At 46.4% G+C, this 22960-nt stretch overlaps 1 protein-coding gene across 3 annotated transcripts in view; it reads left to right on the top strand.

Moving 5' to 3' along the window:
- Positions 1-22960, top strand: part of LOC138259831 (proton-coupled zinc antiporter SLC30A1-like) — a 127135-nt gene that overhangs the window by 31043 nt on the left and 73132 nt on the right. For all 3 annotated transcript variants that reach the window (XM_069207727.1, XM_069207726.1, XM_069207725.1), the window contains 3 exons: positions 11677-11754; positions 13937-14406; positions 16979-17389. In XM_069207727.1, the coding sequence (XP_069063828.1) occupies positions 13938-14406; positions 16979-17389 (880 nt within the window). In that variant the 5' untranslated portion in view covers positions 11677-11754; position 13937. The remainder of the gene's footprint in view (positions 1-11676; positions 11755-13936; positions 14407-16978; positions 17390-22960) is intronic.

Here is a 22960-nt window from a genome sequence, read left to right as displayed (position 1 = left end):
GTCATTTTTGCCCTGGTTCTCCTGGCCAACACTGTCCAGTCACCTTTCTCTGCTCCACTTGGTAAACCAAGAGAAGGCCCCCGGTCCTGAGCTTCATGGCCCTCTTAGCCCTGTTTCCAGTCTTCCTGATCGTGATCCTTTTAGTTCACCTAGTCCTTCTTGCTCTGGTCTTCTGGGCACCCTTGGTACTACCCAATTGGTCTTCCTAGTCCCTGTCCTGCTTATCTTGGTTTCATGGTACTACTGGACATTGCCCACCAGGAACTGATTTTTGTAGTCCTCTTCAGTGTCGCCCTGATCCTCTTGGCCCTAGTTCTCCTGCTCCTTGCCTTTATAGTTTTGCAATAACTTGTCCTGCTGGCCCACCACCGATCATCCTAGCCTTTCCTAGTTCTGATGTTCCTTGGCTTCTGGTTCATTCTAATCTTAGAACTTCCTGTCCCTGTATTTCCTGGTCTGCCTGGTCATCTTTCACATGTACTCCTTGTACTCCTGCACATAGTCCTTTGTATCATGGGCATCCTGCTTCAAAGACTCCCAGTCCTGAATCTTTTCATCCTGCTCACTCTAATTCTCATCCATTAGTACTCCTAGTCCTGCTCTCCTTGTTTATCTATTCCCCCGTTTGCCTATGCCTAATCTTTCTACTCCTGATTCTCCTGGTCCGCGTAGTCCTGGTCTTAGATTTCTTTTGTCAAATTGTCTTTATTGATATTTCAGTACAATAAAGTGAACATGCCCATGTACATAAGACTTCAGGCTTCCCACCATGTTCTGTGCCTTCTCCCTGTCCCTCTCAAGGCATGTTTAAGAAACATCAGAGAGAAACACATGCTTAAGACATCGCTTTCACCCTGCAAATGGTGAACAAAGCCATTAGCTTCTTTTACCTGAAAACAAATAAAGAACAAAACCTTACAACACAACAAGTGTCCTATCCCTTTTATGTTTCTGAAGCGAATTAAGGGGCCATTGGGCTGAGAGCTCCCCCCCCGAGCCAGAAAGAACAATCCTAATCACACTCAACTACCCTCCGTTTTTGGCTTCCATACGTGGAAAAGATGCAGCGTCCGAAGACGAGGACTACATGCTGTAAAGGGCAGGGCCTGTGAGAGGAACGTGACCAAAGGGTCCCAGATAAAGTCAAAACAACTGCGAGAGCAATCCATTTTGTCAGCTAGACGCTCCATGTCGAGGCCCCGCCATAACCTCGTGAGCCACAGGGCTATTGGGGGTGGGTCAACTTTCTTTCAGAAAGACGGTAAAGTTGTCTTTGCAGCCCCCAACACCAACCACAGAATGGCAGGATCCCCCTGCAATTGATGTTTAAGCTCCGGGGCGTGAAGTCCCAACAGGATTTGCTCTGGAGATGTCGGTAAGGGGTAGCCCAATATCTCTTTTAAGTGGGAGGGGATTTTGTTCCAATAAAGGAGGATAGCAGGGCAGCCCCACCAAATATGCCTAAATCCCCCAGCATGCCACAGCCTCGCCAACACCGGTCAGACGCCTGGGGCTATATTTTCTTAAGCTTCTCCGGGTAGAGGTACCAATTGCAGAGTAGTTTGTAGTGTGCTTCCCTAGTGCCCATCAATCGATTATGCTTGGATATGTCATGAAATAGGTGTCGCCAACGGTCCTCCCCACTGAGATGCCCAGCACCTGTTTCCCAAAAAGGGATGTGTTGAGCGAACGGCGCCTATTGCGCTGAGGCTAATATGTTGTACAGCATAGATATTCTGCCCCTTGCAACTCCTCCCCGTGGCATGAAACGTTCCATTGGGAGATCCCTGGTGGCCGCCTCCCGCATGTGAGGCTGTGTGACCCAATGCACTAGCTGCATGTAATGGAAGTGTTCGAATGCTGGAAGATGAAAATCTCTGCAACAGTTAGCAAATGTACGCAGCTGGTCTCCATGATAGAGATCTGCGATCCACAAGCACCCCCCTCCCTCCATCTATCAAAGGGCCCTGGTGATTCCCCCAGAGGAGAAGCCTTGTTGAAATGGATGGCTGTATGTGGCGAAGGAAAGGATGTAATCTCACAAGCTCTTGTCACCTTGTCCCACACCTTTAGGGTATGGTGGTGGGGGTACTAAGGTATGCATTCTGTGGTCGTGCCCCTCTGGGCCTCCAAGGAACATTCCACAAAGTCCTTCCTGTCACTGCCCTGTCCATATGAAGCCACAACTTATCCGACTCTCGGAGGGACCACTCAGCCAGCACCGGCAGTTGTGCAGCTCTATAATACCGGAGGAGGTTGGGAGTGCCAGTCCGCCCTCCTCTTTGGGGCACATAAGCACCTTATGAGATAATCTAGCCTTTGACCCCTGCCAAATAAACCTCATGAACATTGCTCGGATTTCCGCCAAAAATTCTGTCTGGATGTCGATGGGTTGGCTTTGAAAGCTGTATAGGAGGCGAGGATGCACTGTCATCTTGATACTATTGATTCGCCCCAGCCAGGAAAGCCAGAGCGATGACCACCTCTTAAAGCCCTCTCGCAATGATTTGAGTAGGATTGGGTAGTTGGCTCGAAACATATCGGACACCTTAGGGACAAGCCTAACACCCAGATATGTACATGGAGACAAGGTAGCTATCTGGGCCATTGCAGCGGTGGGTGGAGTCAGGTTGAGGATAAAGGATTTCCCCGTGTTTACTTTAAAGCCTGCCACTTGCTTGAAGAGCGTCAACTCTTCCCGAATTGCCAAAAGAGGCGTGTGGGGTTCAGTGACGAACAGTAAAATGTCATCCGCGAACAGGGAAATTTTATGGTGGTCGGAGCCAAACTTGATGCCCGGAAAACCTGGGCATGCCCTTACTCGTTCTGCCAGGGGTTCAACACTGAGTGCAAAGAGTAGCGGGGAAAGAGGACACCCCTGCCTCGTACCCCGCGACAAGTCAAACAAATTAGAGGTCACACCGTTCACCAGAATGCGGGACCAGGGGCAAGAGTAATTGCTTATTACCATTGTTATAAATTGTTTCCCGAATCCGAAATGGTGCATTGTCGCCACCAGGAATGACCACTCCACCCTGTTGAATGCTTTTTCAGCATTGAGCACCAACAAAAGCGCAGGCACCCGTTTCTTAGATACCTTTTCCATCAGGTGGATGACACGCTGCAAATTGTCATGCGTTTGGCGGCCCTTGATAAAGCCCGATTGGTCCAGATGTATCAACTCCAGCATAACATCCTCCAGTCTCCTCGCCAGAATTTTAGAGTATAATTTGGCATCGAGGTTAAGGAGGGCAATAGGCCTATAAGAGGCACATAGCTGAGGGTCCTTCCCCACCTTGGGAATAAGTGTGACCAGCGCCTCTCCCATAGTGGGGGACACCGACCCCTCTCCTCTTACATAATTAAACAGTGCAGTGAGATGTTCTGACAACTCCACACTAAAGGACTTGTAAAAGTGGGCAGTAAACCTGTCGGGCCTTATGCAGAGGGATGGAGTCAATAGCCGCTTGAACCTCTTCTACTGTAAACGGTGCCTCCAGCACTTCATTATTCTCCCTGGAGACCTGTGGAAGCTAGGTATTTTGTAAATAGCTTTCCTGAGTATGGGCAGGGGGTTGATCTGATTGATAGAGACGGGCATGGAACCATCTGAATGCCAGTGCCTTTTCCTCCTCGGAGAAATGTTCCCCAAGCTCATCATTAACCTGCCCTATATAATCCTTAGCTTGTTTGATTCGTAGTTGTCTCGCCAGTGGAGTGCCTATCTTATTGCCCTTTTCGTAATTAGTTTTCTGAAGCCTCAACAGTACTATTTCTGCTCTATTCGTATAGATGGATTGCAGTTTACCTTTAATGGTGACCACCTTCACCGGGCCTGCCAGGTCGGGGACAGCTTATTGCCCATTCAGCTGCTTTAGGCTAGTTTTCCAAGAGGCGCTGGTCTTCAGCTTTTAACCGATTTAGCGCGGACGCCAGGTAGATGCATGTGCCCCTGATGACCGCCTTGAAGGCATTCCACAGAATGGGGAGGCGGTGTCCTCCACCTATGTTGGAAATACTCTCTGATAGCTCTCCGCAAATCATTACGGGAAGCTGAGTCACGGATCAGGACATTAGGGAAATACCAACGCCTGGTGTTGAAGCGCGCAAGGGACCACTCCAGGCAAGCCTCCACAGGGGCATGGTCTGATATAATAATTGAATGGATGGCCACCAATCAAAGAGTCTGCCGCAGCGGCCTACTCAGAAATATATGATCTATCCTTGAGTAGGATCGATGGCAGTGTGAGAAGAAGGTATAATCCCTCTCCGTGGGTTTGAGGGCACACCATGAGTCAAAGATCCCTAATCGGTGGAAGACGGACTTCACTGATCTGGCAAAAGCACTTGTCTGAGATCTCTGTGGGTGTGTTGTGTCTACAGCGGGATCCCACACCAGATTGAAATCACCCAATAAAATTATCGCTCCCTCTGCAAAACCCTCCAGCTCTCCCAGGAAATTCAGAAGAAATTTATCTGTTCACTGTTATGTGCGTAAGGAGTAGCTAACGTGCAACTTCCCCCCAGACTGCCCTTGACCATTAAGTATCTGCCATCCTTATCCTGCTTGGATCCCGCTTCCTGGAAGTGAATAGACCTGTGAAACAACAGGGCCACCCCACAGTGTTTCGTTGGCGCAGAAGCCGAAAATATTTGAGGGTACTGTTTGTGGCATAAGCGGTGTCCCTCCCCCTCTTAAGATGCGTTTCCTGTAAGGCCACAATATAATAATGATGATCATCGAAGTACTTTCTCAGCTGTGACCGCTTAGTGGGTGAGTTCAACCCCCTAACATTCCATAACAATTTCAACATTACACCGCAGTAACCCAAGTGTTTTCATCCAAGCGCTCCATATCATCCCCGACTCCAGCACCCTTCCCCACGTCCTCTCCCACCTAGTGCCCCAAGCATTCCCCTGGCCCCTCACAAAGCCCTCTCACGACAAAAAGGGATAATGGACAATGACTTAACAGAAACAACATCTCATATGAGAAACAAATTCATGAATAAGAAAACGCAGAATAGCAAACCTCCTTACATTCTTCATTGCGGGAAAGGGGTATGTAACTGCCCCTCTCCCCCCCGCCCCAGACCTTTCACCATTTCCAAGTCAGCATTAACGGAGGAACACCCCCGCATCCCTCGAATGTGACAGGGGCAGAGCCACGCCGGGCTAGGCTACAAGTGGGTGAGTCAATACCGAGCTCCTCAAAGTCGGACTGCCCTTCACGATGGGGAGCCTTCCCCACCGCCTGGCCTCCAATATGGCCCCTGCTTGGGGCCGCGCCAGAGGCCACCACGGGACCTCGCCGGACCCATTGTAAATGCCGGACAGTTGGATAATGTCACTTCCTGGGAGTCTTCCTCCGCCTCCCCTGTTGTTTCCATTGCTCCGCCGATGCGGAAGGTGCATCCCCTCCGTGATTGTCCCCAGTGGCGGTGAGGTCGCCACCCGCCCTCTCTGCCTGTAGGCCCAATGCAGCTGCCACCTCGTCAACAGCCGTAAAGTGGCAAGCCTTGTTATAAAGTTTGAAAGCCAGACCAAAGGGAAATCTCCAACGGCACCTTATGTTTTTTGCTCTAAGGCTTCCGTCACAGGGCGGAACTGCTGCCGTCGGGCCAGCATCGCCGGCATGATGTCCTGATAGAGGGTGCAGTGTGCCCCCTGAAAGGAGACATTGTCCTGTCATCGCACCCGTAATGGAATGCGTTCCTTGACCTTAAACAAGCTCAGCTTTACCAAAATGTCTCTAGGCCTTCTCCCTTCACTTGCTGCCCAGTTGCCCACTCTGTGCACCCTCTCCACTTGAACCTCCGACTGATCCTCTCCCAAGAGGGTGGAGAAAAGGCCAGCCACAAAGGCCTCCAGGTCCGCTCCCTCGGATCCCTCTTCCAGACCCCGCACCCTGATGTTGTCCCGGCAAGTACGATTTTCTTGATCTTCGCACTTGAGCATTGTGAGGTGAAGTTGCGTTTTAATACTTGTGATCTCACTCTCCATTGGGGCAACCTTCTGTTGCATTTCCTGGACCTGTGTTTCCAGATCGAGAGTGCGGGCCCAAACCAAATCCACATCAGCCTGAAGTGAGGACAATTTCCTATTAAAGGCAGCTTGGAACGCGGCCAACGTCGCCTTAATGTTGGCCGTAAGTTCCTCTTGGAGTTCGGCCTTGAAGATGCGAAGGGAGGACAGGAGGGAGGTCCAGCTTCGTGAGCGTCATTTCTCCCTCCTGTGGCAAGCCGGTGCTTCCCGCTCCAACTGGTGCAAAATAACTGGACACCCTGTTGGCCTGCACCTTCCGCCGAGGCATATGCTCCCCCCGGGGACTGATCGCTCAGAGACGCACACTGGCACTGTCTCATATTGGTCCATGGGCTCGCTCCCCCCACTGGTGCGTCTCAGTTCACCGAGGGGGCTCCCACCAGGGCCTCTGCACACATAGCGAGGGTGGGATAGACACCCCTCCCCCCCTCAAGACCCTGTCGGTGCCCTTGCAGATCAGCCACCTGGGGCTAACCCGAGGGTCCGGCTCCCATCGTCTAAGGGCCTCTCCTTCAGCCGCCCGTTAGCTCACCCTCATGCTCTAGTTCGCTGCACCTGGGCTCCACCGGGTCACCTCGTCCACGATGGCATCCTCCACTCTGACTTCCCGGGAGCAGCCGGTCTCCACAGGCCTCGGCACCCTCCAGGGCATGGCCGCCGTGCTTCACTGGTGCGCGGGCCCCCGTTACCACAGGGGAGCCCATGGAAACATCTCCATAACTTAAGGAGGCCAGCACCCTCTCCCTGAGGGTGACACCCGCGGCCCCAACTCATTCACCGGGCCACGGCCTCCAGATTCACTCGGGCCACAGCCCCGAGCATCGCTGGGCCCGAGCCATCCAGTCCCAGCCACACCGCTTCTTTGCTGCGTGGGCTCCCGTCACTCCAGCGGAGCCTGCCGCAGCACCTTGTCCGTCTAGCGGGGTACCAGCTCCTCCCCTCGCCCAGCATTGCTGGCGGCCCCCAACTCTTTCACAGGGCCCCAGTTCCCAGCCTCCTCCGCTCCGCTCCTCCAACCGCCTCCAGGCCCACACCATGAGGCGGGCCTGCCACCGGGTCGGGGGTCCTCGCTCCACGTCTCGTGCTGCCCAGTGGCCCGTCCCCGGCAGCCCACTCCCCTTCCCGGGAGACACGGCTGCTCTACCAGGCCAGGGGGTTCATGTGCTCCCCCACGACACTCCTTTACACATGGTCTTAGGGGATTTTTGACGGAGCCGCCGAAGCTCACGTCCGATCAGCCATGTTGGCTGGCCCCGCCCCCCTGGTCTTAGTTTTGATACTCCTGTGTCTCATCCTCATGCATCGTGTTTTCTGGTGCTGGTCCCACTGGCCTTGCTTTCCCTATCCCTCCTAGACCCCCGGTATTCCTGTCCTACCCTATTTTTACTAGTCCTCCTTTTTTGCCAGCTTCATCTTGTTCTTGCCAATCTGACTCTGGTCCCCTCTATCTTAGTTCTCCTAGTAATGATCCTCCTGAGTCATCTGGTCTTCTCATCTCTCTGGCACTGGTTTGTCTAATTCCCATGTAGCGGGTCACCCTGGTTTATGTAGTCCTTGTCACCCTGGTTTGGGATCCCCCTGAGTATGATCCTCATGGACCTTCTCATCCTGATCCCACCGGGCCTAGCCTTCCCAGTCTATTATACTCCCCTGGTTATTCTAATCTGGTGTCCCCAGGGCCTGCTAGCCCTGGTCCTTTCCAGTCATGGTCTTCCCAATGGTAGTCTATTTGCTTCTTGCTCCTTGGTCCTCCCTGATCTAATCTCTGTAGACTTAGCCCTCCTGCCTCTGGTCCTTCTTCTACTGGTCTCCTAGTATTGGTCCGCTTTGGTCTGCCTACCTTGATCTGCTACTTCTGACCTTGTCCTCCTCATCCCTCTGGTTGGTACACTTAGGCCTTCCTAGCCCTCGTTGTCGTAATGATCAGGGACCTCCTGTTCCTTCTACCCATGGATCTTCTGTTCCTTCAGGCCCATGTCCACTGGGTCCAGATAACTCTGTTCCACATCCTCCTGGCCCTCATGATCCATCTCACCCTGGGTCTGGGCCCCCCTAGTCCTGTTTTTCCCTGTCCTATTTCTCTACATCTATTTGTTCCTGGTCCCCTTTGACATTGGTAACCCTGGTCCTTGTAGACTAGATCTCCCTGGGCCTGGTCCTTCTTATTCTGGTCATCTTAGCCCTCCTGGCGGTCCACCTCCTAGTCCTTATTCTTCTACTTGGCATACTCCTCCTCCTCCTACTGGTCTTGGTCCTTCATTCCCCAGCCTTACTCCACAATGACTTTAGTGAGGTACAGCCTTCAAGCCTGTCACTCAGATTTGTTTTTTGCTTACAGATTTCTTTTGGTGAGACAGAACTGTCAAGGACATAAATTAGGGCTCAGTAGAGATAGGACCTTACCCACTCAAAACACTGCTTAGCATGTTAAAAATCACAACTAGCATGTTCAAGATACATTGTGCAGGTGACTAAAATATCGGTATGGCTGAAGTGGCCGCTCATGACATGAGACCAACATAGCTACGAAGGTTTCAGATTGCTTATGTGTGACATTTCCATGGCTTCAGAGTGCATATGAGGGACATTCTGTAGCCAAATGTGTGACACTTGGAGTGACACATTAACACGAGTAAACCAAGCTATCAAGTCTATGTAAAAAGATAAATATAACAAAACCAGAGCTGTCAAGTTTTCATTTGCCAGTGTGTAACACTTTCATGACTGCATTGTGCATACAATGCCTTACATGTGATATGAGTGAAAGAAGGCAGTTACGTCTGTCAGACATTTCTCATTTCTGAAATGCAAAGTGTAATTGGCCTTAAAATAACCGCAACTTTCCTTAAGTGCTGAAACAAAGTACAAAATAGGGAAGGATGAGATGGAACACGCATTCCTTCAATGTAGCTCACAGTCCTTATTCACAAGTTTGCTGTAAAAACTTGGATACTTTTGGTCAAAGTTGTGCCTAAGTGTCCTACGTCTGACTTGCTCTCTAGCACAGTCTCCACGGTTTACTTTCCCTCAGTCCTAAACTATCCTGCAGCTCCATTCCACTCACTCAATTCATCCCCCTCTTGTCTTTACTCCCATTTTCCTTCACCTCTCCACCTCTGTTATCTTTTCCTCCCTTCTCTGCATGTTCCTCTTTCTCTCTCACCGAACACCTTTTGCATATCTCCTACTCTTTCACCTCCACCTTTGCCTCGCTATTCTTGTAATGTCATCCTGCTTCATTTGTAATTCCCTTCCCTCTAACTCCTCCCATCCTTCTTGTGTCCTTAGGCCTTTCCTCTCCCTCATCACTCCCTCTCCCCCACACACATCTCTATACTCCACTCCCACACCTTTGTTTTCTGTCATTCTTTTATTATTCCCTGTGACTGCTGTTTGTGTTTCTAGACTAAAATGGTCGAAATTAGGTTAAGTTCAGAGCTGCTGATGTTGAAACTGTGGAAACACAGTTGAGTCCTGACGTCGGCTTAACATACTGTAGTTCTGGTCAAATCACTTAATCCCATCATCCCTAAAAAATAAAATAAAAAAATTAATCTGAGCTACTGAGACGTAACTAGAAAAAAAGTGGCCCTTGGTGAGTAGGATGTGTAGTTTGCAGGATCTCAGATATGGGAATTACATATGAATATAATGTTATGCTTTGCAAAACTCTACTGTTTGAAAGAGTGAGTAAGTGGTGCTGAGATTTAAGAATTCTGTGTCCCTGGCACATAGCAGCGCATAGCAGTACTACCCTCCATCCCAAGTGAGTGTTCCTCATTCAGCAGCATACAATGTGGACTGTTAAAGATTCAATCTGGCAAGGAGGGTTGCAGCAGAATAAAACCTGCCACCTGTTCACCCCTTTGGCCAATTACCCTGCGTAGTCAGTGCAGGGGGCAGGCACCTTGCTAGAAAAGAACAACAGGCAAGGTGCCACTACCAGTTCCATGTGGGCCACTTTGCCAGTCGAATTGTTTATCATCAATGACACAGACATGCAGTATACACTCAGGTTCAGCTTCTGGGTGATGTTAATCATTCGCCCACAGTGAATAAACACTTGAGGACATAACTAGAGTAAAACTGGTCCTGGGTTGCTCGTGTTTTGGTTCAGGGAGATGCTGGTGTGGCAGTACGGGCTGGACTGTTCCCATGAGTAGGTGGGTCAAGGTTGATTTGGATATGGCTGGGTCCAAACTGAGATGACATGGTGAGCGAAAGATCAATAGTTTGGGATGCTACCCCGACCAATTGCCATTGGTTAGACAAATTGCAAGCATTCAATCAATCAATCAAGGATTTATAGAGCGCACTAATCACCCTTTAGGGTCTCAAGGCCCTGGGGGAAGGGAGCTACTGGTCGTAGAGCCATGTCTTGAGGCGTTTCCTGAATGTCAAGAGGTCTTAGGTCTTGCGAAGGTGGAGTGGTAGGGAGTTCCAGGTCTTGGTGGCTAGGTGAGAGAAGGACCTTCCTCCGGCAGTGGTGTGGCGGATGCAGGGGATGGAGTCGAGGGCGAGGCTGGCGGAGCGAAGATTGCGGGTGGGGGTGTGGAAGGTGAGTCTGTCGTTGAGGTAGGCTGGGCCCGTGTCATGGAGGGCCTTGTGTGCGTGGATGCGGAGTTTGAAGGTGATCCTCTTTGATACTGGTAGCCAGTGAAGGTCTCCGAGGTGGGGTGTGGGGGGCTCAAGTCTCCTTTTGCGTTTGTCTTATGTACCATCCTGCATGTCATGGGTATGCCCAGCCATGGGTCTCAAGCTCACTGTGTCACTGGAACCAAGCTAAAACTGGCTGTTGAGAGCCACTCATATGAAACTCCAGCTGGTTCCAATGGGGTAAGGACAGTCCCCAACTCCCTCTGAGGTCTAAACGTGGTTAGCAGCAAAGGTAGAAAACGGCTCCAACTGAAGACCCCAAGGGGAAGAGGGGTTGGAAATGAGAGAGAGAAAAAAGTCCCGGACACTTCTAAGCAGTGGGCTGCATCAGGTGATTGGGCATGCACACTGCTCAAGCTGCAATCTGGCAAGCGTTAGATTCTGTGAAGGAGGACAATGTCACCATGAGGTTACAGACAAGCCGAACATGAATAATTCATTAAACATATGGATACAATCAAACCCTAATGTTAGATTCAACAATTCTGCATTAAACACCATGCAGGTTTGGAATTAGGATCCACGAACCAAAGTTACAATGTCATTAGTCAGGTGTGTGTCCATAAATCTTACATTACTAAGCATTGTTAAGGAGTACTTAGTTCAATGCCCACTCCGTGTTCTACAAGAAAACAATGTTCACACCATTTTTTCATCAAGAATGAATGTTCACTCATTGTTATGCAAAGAAAACTATCACAATATGCACAGAGTCCATGCTTGGTGCAAGTCTAGAACATGAAAACATCAGAGAGGATTTGGAGCTGTTCTTGCCTCCAAGTGGTGCAATGCCTTCCAATGCACTGCTCAGGGGTAGGCTAGAGTACATTGAAAAGTGTCTTGCAGTTCCAAAATAAAAGAAAAAACATGCTATTACCTTCTGTTGTTGAACGCTTGACAACTTTGTCTGTGTTTACCTAAGCTCGAAACCAGGCGGCTGAGTTGCTGAGTCCTTTCTCTCTTTTGTTTTTGCAGGGACATAGGGATCCTGAAAGTCTAGAGGGAATTCAGGAGCACTGAGCCAGGAAACAACGAGGAAGGCTGGAGAAGCAGGTGAGTGCCGAAGGGGAAATGAGGCTCAGCACCGGGGTGGCTTTTATACCATTTTGGAAGCAGTTGTTAGATGACATGTGTGAGGCGGCAGGGCTCATTAAACTAGGTGCTGGTTGCACACATAGACTGAAGGCAGCGGTTTGCAGGTGCCACTTGTTAGAGTACGGCGCGTTCCTGGCACGCGTCGTGAGCATGCAAGGATGTACACAAAAAGGTCCACGTGCCCCTGAGTTCTTTGACAGTTTGCATGAGTCATGTGCCTTACTGTTTGGAAGTGGCTAGAAATACATGAACAACAAGTAACGGTGAGCAACATGAGTGCAGAAGCACTGTCCACCACTGCCACCAGGGAAAATCAGTGCCACATGACAATATACATAGAAATAAATACTGATTTTAATAAATGTGCACTGCCTACCACCGCCACAAGGGAAAATGTGTATTCACAATATAATGCACCAACCAAAAGCAGTATGTATATAATTGGGGGAAGGAGGGTACTTAACTATAGAGCCATAGAGCATATGGCCTTCAGGTGTTATGTGTCACTGTAGTGCGTGTTGTGGGATGAGCTGTAGGATTTCTAACACTGGCTGATGAGCCCATAACTAGGACAAATCCATTCCTGTGTTGCTTGTGTTCTGGTTCAGGGAGGGATTGGTCTGGCAGTTCAGGCTGGGCTGTTCCCATGAGAAGCAGGGTCAAGTCTGACTTGCATATGGCTGGGTCCAAGCTTAGGTGGCATGGTGAGCAAAAGAATGATAGGTCGGGGAATGCTACCCCGAGCAATTGCGAGTGGTTATATAAATTGCAAGTATTCCTCCCATCACCTTTTGTGTGTTCCATTTACCTCCCTAAGTGGTATGAGGATGCCTAAACGTGGGTCCCATGATCACTGTGTCACTGGAACCAAGCTGTACCTGGCTGATGAGCCCATAATTAGGGCAAAACTGCTCCTGTGTTGCCTGTATTCGTGTTCAGGGAAGCCATAGTCTGGTTGTTCGGGCTAGACTGTTCCTATGAGGAGCAGGCTCAAGACTGATTTGTATATGGCTGTGTCCAAACTGAGATCACATGGTGAGCAAAGAAGTTTGGGTTGGGATGTTACCCCGAGAGATTGCCAGTGGTTAGATACATTGCAAGCATTCCTCCCAACAACTTTTGTGTGTTTCAGTTCATGTGGCTATACATTTTCCTGTAAAACAAAGCTCAGTTCTATCTGCACTCCATTTTAGCAAATTGTAATTCATCCACTGGCAGATTGCATTGAGGAAAACCTTCAGTCTGACTGTAGAATTATGAGCTCAGTGGCTTAATCTAGTGATAATTTATGTGTTGTCTTCTTATGATAGAGCAGTGTTACCCAAACTGTGGGTCACAATCCACTGATAGGCGGGGAACCAATTTTGCTGGGTTTCAAAAGTTCAAGCCAGAGGTCAAAAGTAAGGCTATGTCTTCTAGTTTGTTAACAAGGGGACTGATGTTTACAAAATCCTCTCACTTTGCTGTCAGATATGCAAAGTGAATTACATGATAGTCTTGCTGGGGTAAAGCGAGTGCAAAAGGAAAGGCTGTAGGATGTCATTTTTCTTTGTAACACAACAAAATGTAAATACTTGTAAATGAATAGTACACATTCAGCAGTTAGGAAAGCAAACATGAAGCACATTATTTATGTAATTCTGAAGTGACTAGGGAGCCTGGTTGTCTACAACCTTCCTTCTTTCAGCTAGCTTTCTTGTGTCTGATTTTGTGAAAGTTGATGAAACTGTAACAAATCTCGACAACCAAGACAAACATTCACCTTTAGGTTGACACCTTTATTCCTAAACGTATGTGGTCTCCTATAACCAACACATATACCCATACTTTCCTCTTCACTGACCATGCACGTCAAAAAATGTCATATTAGCTGAAATTAAATAAATGATCAACAGATCCAAGGACAGGAAGCGGCAGCATGCCTGCATAATGGTATCCATGTTTTGTACCAGTTTATGAAGCAGTTGAACCATATCCATTTGGCTAATAATGACAGACATTCTAAAACTAGTAGTACAGAAGTAAATATGAAGATAAAGGTATCCTACATTTACTATTGAAAACTGTCATATCTATGACATTCTGTAATTTTGTCTAAATAATAACGTAGTATGACTATTTGTCCTTCGCTTTTTTGCAGAATGCCTCTCTATGAAATTGGGAGCAAACAATGGGCTCTGCTGACTTTATCCCTTTGTTTTCTGGTGACAGAGGTCATCGTAAGCCGTATTTGTGATTCCTTGACAACCTTGGTTGACTCCTTCCATACTCTTTCTGTTTGCCTCTCATTGGCCATGCCAGTTGTCCTCAGGATTGTAGCTGGTAGGCCTTGCCCCGCTTGGCTCACCTTCAGCTGGAATCGATTGCCTCATCTCTGGATCCTGACTTCATCTGTGCTTTTGTCATCTCTGTGTTTCTCAGTCACCCTTAATGCCCTGGGGCGCTTTGTCAATACACACCCACCCCACAGACCCCACCTCTCCATGGGAGCTGGAGTAGCTGGTATTGTCATTAATCTGGTGGTGATAGCAGCTTCTTCAAGACAGGGATGGAGAATTTGGGAGGACCAAGATTCACAAGAATGCACCAGCAATGTTTTGACAACTACAGGTGAGTGCTGACCTTTTTTTACGTAATATACAGTAGGAATACAGTACTTCTAAGGCAGGGCTATGCAGAGTCACTGTTAACACCAGCTTGAATAGTCTTCCTGCTTAACTACAGTGTTTGTTATCATCAGAATTTTACTGCTGGTATCTACCTGAACAGCATAGTTTTTCCATCTACCACACAGTGTTAGTCAGCTTCCTTCTACTTCCTCCAATGCATAAGTAATTTATTTCACCCTCACCCTACAGAATCCTTCATCACAATCACATGTGAGGCACTTTACTTAAATATTCCTGTCTCTTTCTTCCCAGTGTCACTGCCTTGGTGATGATGTACACTGATGATAATGTCTTCAAAATCTTGGAGAAAAATCCTTGACGTATCTTCCAGCACTTGTAAGAGACGGCCTTTAAGTCCAATGGAAAGTCTGGAGAGACTTAGCGATGTACACTGTACATACACATCTCTGAAGCTTAGAATCAATAATGCAAAAATGTGGGATATAGTTGCAAATTTGGGTTATGGAAACAGAAGTGTTTACATCTGGTATTGTAAGCACAACAACCCGATCCACTGTCGCTACTATTTTTTACTCCATGTCAACACTATATCCTAGCCTTTTAGAAATAATTTCCTGCTTAATATTTACCCGCTCTACTGCAAGGAATGGGAATACACTTGCTTGCCTTTGTGTGAAGAAAGAAATGCAAGTTATTCCTGAGCTCACCCTCTTTCCAGGCTCATTTCTAGTCTTGAAGTGTTCTTCCTTTAAAACTATCCTTCAGTCAGTATTTTATTGACTCTCTGTAGGATTTCAAATGTTTCTCTCATAGACACCAGCCCCACCAAGGTGCTTCAGTTCACACATGTGTAAATTCGTCAATCTCTCCTTGCAGATCTTGCGCTTCAAAGCATGCACTATTGTGTTTGGCTTTCTAATGTCTTCACTGTTTCTGACCTCAGAACTGGCACGTTCCTGGCAACATATCTTCCTTTTGCTGACAGCTTTTCTTATGCAAACCAACATTCCTGGGGTTAACTGAACGACGTTGGCATATTATCTGGCCATTCCATGTGATCTCACCCTGGTGGATAACATTTAAGACCCAAAATGCATACGAAGGGCCCTAAGTGTTCTTCAGGATAACTGTGCCCTAACTGCATTACTCTGTAGCACTTTGAACCCAAGAAGACACCTTCCGAGTAGCTTTGCCAATGTACACCTCGTTTTATTCTACCTCTTGATGATTCAGATAAACATATTGTTGTCTCCAACAGAGAAGCATACCTTACTCCTCATCACTGTCACAAGTGAACGCCATAAAAGATTCCGAACCAGGGGGGGACAGTGTGAGCAACCCCCATCTCACTCCCCTTTCTAGGTCTGGCCTAGACACATACTTTACTGCATGCATACTGGGGCTTTCAGTCAGCTCTTTTCATTCATGGGTCTGTTCAAGTGTCATTTACTTTTTGCAGCCACCCCCACAGCATGGGACAATGGATCAGCCCACTTCAGTAAATCGCTGTTTTCAGTGTGAGTGGGGGTATTTTTAATTATGCAAAAGTGCACATTTGCCTAAAAAGTAGCCCACTTCTGTGCCAGGATTAGTAGATCAATCTCTGCGTTCATTTTGCTTCCTTTTACGTTTCTAAAATTCATTTTTGAAAAACGTCACTTACTCGTTTTCTTCCCATAAATATGTAACACTCGGGAGAAGGTGGTATTTTTAATTGTTAATACTACTGTTCGTTAAGGCCTATTTGCAAAGAAAAATACATTTTAAAAAACGCAGGCTTGCCAAGACCAAATATATTTGCCTTACCAGTGTTTGTTCTTAAAATGAATTGAACAAATACTGAACCTGTTGCTGCACCACCTGTAGTACTCACAACATCAAGAACACTTATTGCCCACCTCTAAGACTAGCTGCCAATGGGTCTAACATTAGAAACTAATGAAATAATAGAGAGGCAACATAAACAGAGAAAATGTAAGAAACAGTCACACTATGAACCGAGTAGGGCAAGTAGATCCTTTGTGCTCGATGTCTTTTTAATCTTGTTTCTTCATAAATATACAAGTGCAGCCAACGGGTTTCACCATGTTATGGTCTCCCTCAGGCCAGATCTAGGCTTTGAAGGTGAACAAAATCAAACAAATCATCAATATCAGTTAGACAAGACCAACATCCAAGATCAACTATTTCAGGATCTGTCCTTAATCGTGAAAAGGAAAATTAACAACCTTCTTCAGGTCGGCATCAAATTCATAGAGTAGAAAAAATCCTGGCATCCAAACCATTTTCGGAAAAGTAACTGCGTCCATCATCTAAATCTGTGTAATGCAGTCACTGCATTATGCAGATTGAGACACTGGATGAGGTTACTTTAACCTATGAAATCGATACAGACCTGATGAAGGTTATTAATTTTCAGCTTCATGATTGGTTGGTCTTGTCTAACCAATTTAAGGGATTTGGTATTCTTGCATGCTTTAGACTGAGCTAACGTTACTGAGACATTAAGTGGATTCCTCTGACTTGTGTTGTCTCTGCTTATTTCTGTACAGCATGTTCAGAGCAGGAAGAACAATGGGACAGGCGGAGAGAGACCCACAATTTGAAACTCCAGGAGAATCTAAAGGCAGGGGCTGCCGGTGACCTTCAAATTGGGATAGAGCCTGGGTGCAGTCAGAATAACCCACCCTCATACGAAGCCGTTGGTGCGACTCCATCAGCAGTAAGAGAGGACAAAATGGCCACCTCGAGATACTGCTTTGCCTGCTCCGGTGGCAGTACGCCAGAGAAGGCTCATGCAGATGAAAAAACTCACGAAAGGCAGCTGGGTGACACCTTCGAGAAAATCTCCCCTCTCTCAGACGGGAAAGAGGCAACAGCGTGCCTTGTATTCCAGAATGCTTGTGCAGAGACACTCGAAACTACTCTACCATCGACAACCACTGGTTTGGAGAAGGTGAACGGTGAGCAATATTTATGTACAGATTAAATGGCAACCCTAGAAGGATGTCTATATCACAGACACAGGCCTGATTAATTTGTCTTATTTTTCCTTTTTTCTGCTTGCTAGGACACCCTTATTCCTTGTAAATAATTCCATTTGCAATAACAGAACAGGTTCAGAGCTGGCCCAAGAGAGAAGTCAAACTCTGCAAATGCAAATTATTAGAGGAGAAGTTGAGTGGTGTGATAAAAGGGGAACAATGGAAAGAGGGTGCCTATTTGCATGCGCCACATATACATGGGCCCGAGCAGAAAGAAAAACCATGGGTGTTACAGGTCCTATTTTAAGAAAAGCTTAATTCACCATTGACGCAGTCTTCTGTGCTGTTGGATGTCACTAAGTAATAGAAGCTGAGCATGAAAAGCTACAGTCCCCTACAGTTGGGTAAACTCTAAGGAGAATAAAATAAGTCTAGTGATTGCCAAACCCATAATTTACTTGTTGTCAGAAACAAGTGACTATACCTACATACATACGCACACATTGTTTGATTGACAGTAATGTAGGTTTGAAGCGATTGAGTGGGCAAGTGAAGTTATGCATGCAATGTATATTGCAGCCAACCTCCTCTTGCTGCTGATCTTCTACTATTGAGTGGATCAAAGTGCTATATAGTAAATAAGTGGGAGAGAACTTGATATTCCGCTGGTGCTTGAACAATGCAGAGCTATCTAAAACTCTGCGTTCAAGAGGTTTGGAGTTCCAGAGCTTGAATACTCCTCCCACCTGAAAAACTGTTCTTCTTTGGAGGAATAATTATGTGCAGAAACCACAGGGAGTCAGATTTGAATGTCTTGGGAAACGAAATGGGACATACGTGGATACTTTGTTCGTTTTCTTAAGACTATAGAAGTCCCCTCCATTGATTGGTACTAGTACAGCTGAGAGGTATCCCACCACAACCCTTACAGATATAGGCCGTCAGACACAAATATTGATTAGTAGAACCTTTGTTGTGTGCCTGATGGTAGAGTAGATTCTGAGCGTACTCCCTTGACTTAATGATACAGGAACAGCCAGATGGAATTCTGTCTGCCTATCCGGCATTCAGTGTAGATGATATGGAAGAAATCCTTAAATTAATCAAATCTGGGTCACCACTTGACCCAGCACCCCCTGATATACTCAATAAAATAGGTATACAATCCTTTCAAGTCTTATGGACATTTATAATCACTCCTTGGAAAGTGAGAGTGTCCCCTCGGCGAGGAAACAGGCAGTTGTCAGACCCCTTTCGAAAAGGCCGTCCGCAGACCCCCTTGCACAGAGACTTAAAGACCAATTTCCCTCCTCCCAGGAGTCAGCCAGGCTCTTGAGAAGCATGTCAATAAGCATCTATCCTCTTTTCTAGAGACACACACAATCCTACACCCTACACAAACAGGGTTTAGGCCAGGTAGCAGGCCGGGTAGCAGCACATAGACTGCGCTACTAGCAGCTACAGAAGAATTGAGAGCAATTTTGGCTCAATGTGGCTCAGCAGCAATGAGCTTGCTAGATCTGAGCGCAAAGGCTGGAAGAGGCAGGAATAATGGGAGCCGCAATCAAATGGCTCACCACCTTTTTCCAAAAAAGAAACTTTCAGGTACATAAAGACCCCATTTTTGGGGCAATCCACCCGCTAAAATGTGGGGTCCCACAGGGCTCGTCCTTTAGTCCCACACGTTTTAAACTTTATGTGGACCCATTGGCTGGGATAGTGCGGGCTCATGGCCTTCCAATGGCCTCTTACGCAGATGACACACAGATCGTGTTCTCACATCCTCAGCGGACAATAGAAAAGTCTCTGAACAACTAAATACCTGCCTGAAGCAGGTAACAAATTGGATGGTCACCAACTGTTTGAAATTGAATGGGAAAAAAACAAAGGTCCCAGTTGTAGGCAACAATCCCTCTCGACTGATATTTAATATTTGTAAAGTGCACGAATGCCAATGGTGTCTTGGCGCTAAAGGTCAGAACCGCAACTTACTAGAAACCAAGGTCAGGATTCATCTATCCATCAAAGCCTTCAGGGAACAACTTGGTTTTAAGATGCTTCCTAAAGGTAAGGTAGCTTGCCTGGGCTCTCAACTGAAGAAGTAGTTTATTCCAAATTAGTGCTGTGATGTAAAAAATACTTTTGCCTCCCCATTTCTGCCTCCTAAATGTTTGCCCATTAATTGTTCTGGAAGCTGATGATGTTCGCACTCTACGGGGCTGATACCAAACTTTCTCTTCAAATAGTCTGGGGCCGTAACATAAAGGGATTTATGTGCAAGGCATTGCGCTTTGAACTTGATACAGGTAACCAATGAAGATGCTTCAAAGTTTTAGTCACAGATTGGAATTTAGGGATCTTATTCAAGAACTGAGCTGCTGCATTTTGAAGACATTGAAGTTTCTTTAAGGGGTGTTGAGAAATGCCTAGATATAAGGCATTACAACAATCTGGTTTAGATAAAATTAGTGAAGTTACTACAGTCTTCTGTAACTCCAACAGAACGTACTGACACACCTTCCTGATATTTTGCAACAGAAAGTAGCATGTTGCTGTCAATTTATTCATCTGGGAATGAAAGCTAAGTTTTGATCGAAAAGAATCCCAAGATTTTTGGCTGCAGGTATGGGTACAGGCTAAGTTCACAGGCTTTGTGGCCACCAGGCGCCATTCCAGATTGGATCTGACTTGCCGAAAAAAGAACCTTTGTTTTGTTGGAGTTCAACATCAAGCTGTTGCTATTGATCCAATGGATGATAGGCCTCATGCAACTACTAAAACGAGCTGCTGTAGTCTGGGAATCACCTGGGATGGAAACGATTAATTGCGTGTCGTCCACATAAGCCACCAGGATAAAATCAAAAGAGCAAATTAAGTTAGCTAAAGTGGCAACATAAATGTTAAACAAGGTCAGGCTTAAAGATGAGCCCTGTGGTACTCCACAAGGCAAGGAGAAAGACTTTGACACCAAATCACCCAGGGCCACTGAGTGCTCTCTCTGGGATGGAAAAGATTGATGGAACTAAACTGGCCAGACAGCCTTGGTCCACACTCTTTGGCTCCCTCTGCAATAATAAGGCTGGGTTTTTGGATCAACAACAAACTTTCTATGGAGATACAAGACAGAAAACCTGCAGCCTGTTGTTTTGGCACACTCAGGACTCTTTGAGCTAGATTCCCCCCCACGCTATGAAGAGTGATAGTGCAAAGCCTGGTCAACTCACACCTGGACTGTGGGAACTCCCTTTACTTGGATAGTCCCAAATACGTGATAAGGAGGCTGAAAGTCATCCAGAACACCACTGCCTGGATCCGCCACAAAATGATCAAGTACCATTCTGCTGCACTAGCTCTAGCAGCTCTGCACTGGCTTCTGGTGAATTGCACAAAAGGATCCAGTTCAATTCACTATGTCTAGCCCACTATGCTATACATAATAAGGGTCCTCAGTTAATACAGCATCTGCTGAACTCCCACATCCCAAGAAGACCTCTACATTCCATGGAAAAAAGATTACTGTCAGTCCCCAGAATCAAAAGTGCAAGAAGTGGCAGTTGCTCCTTTGCCTATTTGGTTCCAAAACTGTGAAATGCCCCTCGATTGACTATTAGAATGATTCAATCAGAGCTCAGCTTTTGGAAGTAACTGAAGACTTTCTTATTCTAGTTCCTGCTGAGGTATGCAGAGATCTCCTGGGGCTGTTGTTATGTTGCCATTGCTGGAAGGCCCATTGAGTAGCCATGCGAAATCCTGCAGAATTAGAATTTCCTAAACCTGCCTGACAGATTAATAGTATCCGTCAACAGGACTGGCAGATTACACAACTTAGTGAATTCAAGCTTGGAAGAAACTGGTAAGTATGGAGGGTCCATCTGTGACACATGTACAAACACAATTAGCAAAAGCAGTTCTTTATGTAAGATTCTAATTAAGATTGAGATGCTCTCACATCCCCCAACAACACAAGTGTGAGATGGAGGAGGCCATCTCCCAGACAATAATACCCTATTTCAATTTCTAGCAACATTAACCCAGACCCCCAAAGTTATGTTCTATAGCTCATATGAGCACATAAGCCTCAGCAGGGCTCAAAGTGGATTAATGTACCACACCAACAAAATCCGACTACTTTTAATGGTTACCACTTGCTGACTTGGATAACAAACTGTATCTGCAACTTTTAAAAGTTATGATCTGTGTGTAGTGAATATTAGTAGTGAGAGATCATTTCGTAATAATTAATGATGCAAACAATTGATTAACATGTGAAATACAATATGTGAAATTTATTTAAGTAAGCCCTACTGGAGGTACACAATCTTGTAGATCATGGGTACTCGCAAACATTTTCCCAGGGGCCAAAAAGTTTGGTCTGTGATGTGCCCGAGGGCCGCATCAATGCCAGCGGAATGGTGGTCGGGCAAGAGGGTTGGGAGTACTGGCGGTTAAGTATTGGTAGGCGAAGCAAATGATATAAATCTAGAGGCTGAAATGAGCAATATCAAACTAGAAAACCTGGGATTAATCTTGGCTTCCCCACTTTTGCAAATTGTGTGATCCTAGGCAATTGCTTACTATTAGGTTCAGGGTCTGCATTGTACAAATCAGCTCCTCTGTTTGATTTAATAAACTATAATGCTGTTCATCTATAATAGTAACCCAGATAACTCAAAAAGTGCACATAACATCTGACTCGCTTGTTAAATTCACTATTGGCGTATTTGTCAGGGTAGGGGTGAAAATTTATGTTTCTAAATTCTTGTTTGAAAAGTATCACATTAAATGAATACTTCTCATTGTACTGATACAATAAATTATACTTAGGTGAAATGGACTGCATGTTAACTCAGTACACTTTTTGAATTTTGAAGTGACTGTTATATTTTTACACTTTTGCTGCAAGATGTCTTTAAAAATGAACTTGCTTCTAAAGTGAGGCTCAGGACTCCCTGGTTACTTCCTTTCCTTAACACCAGTTAACCTTGAAATAAACAATTGTCTCTCTGTCGATCGCGTGAACAGCAACCCTGTACTCCTGTAGTCCAGGGGGCCGCATGTAAAGGTCAAGGGGGCCGTATGCGGCCCCCGGGCCGTACTTTGAGTATCCATGTTGTAGATCATCTCACAACACCCCACATAATATACAGTGCTTCTTTGCTTCCTAGGTAGCATTGCCCTATATAAATATTAAGACATACGTGCATCTGTGCAATACCTATCTATATCCCAACTGCACAGTCTGGGTCTAGTCCCAGAAGAATTTATTGTTTTAAGCTGAAAGGGGATACTGGACATTGTGCTTCAGTTTACATTTTGACACTTATTAGTGTGCAAGAACTTATTGCCTTCAAAGTTTTGGACACAGAGCTCTTCTATTCACCTATTATTTTTTGTGTTTGTCGAAGTTGGTGGCAGTTCCACATAGCTGATCAAGAAAAGGTCTTCGTTTTTTGTTTTGAAACACTTAGGTATGGGTTGATCCTCACATTTCAATGTGAGTATTGCTAGACATTTCCTTTCAGGTGCCTTGCAATGATTTTGAAATGAACG

The sequence above is a fragment of the Pleurodeles waltl genome, chromosome 9, assembly GCF_031143425.1.
Source record: "Pleurodeles waltl isolate 20211129_DDA chromosome 9, aPleWal1.hap1.20221129, whole genome shotgun sequence".
NCBI classification, from domain to species: Eukaryota; Metazoa; Chordata; class Amphibia; order Caudata; family Salamandridae; genus Pleurodeles; species Pleurodeles waltl.
The sequence above is the reverse complement of the archived record's forward strand: the minus strand, read 5'-3'. Positions and strand labels throughout refer to the sequence as shown.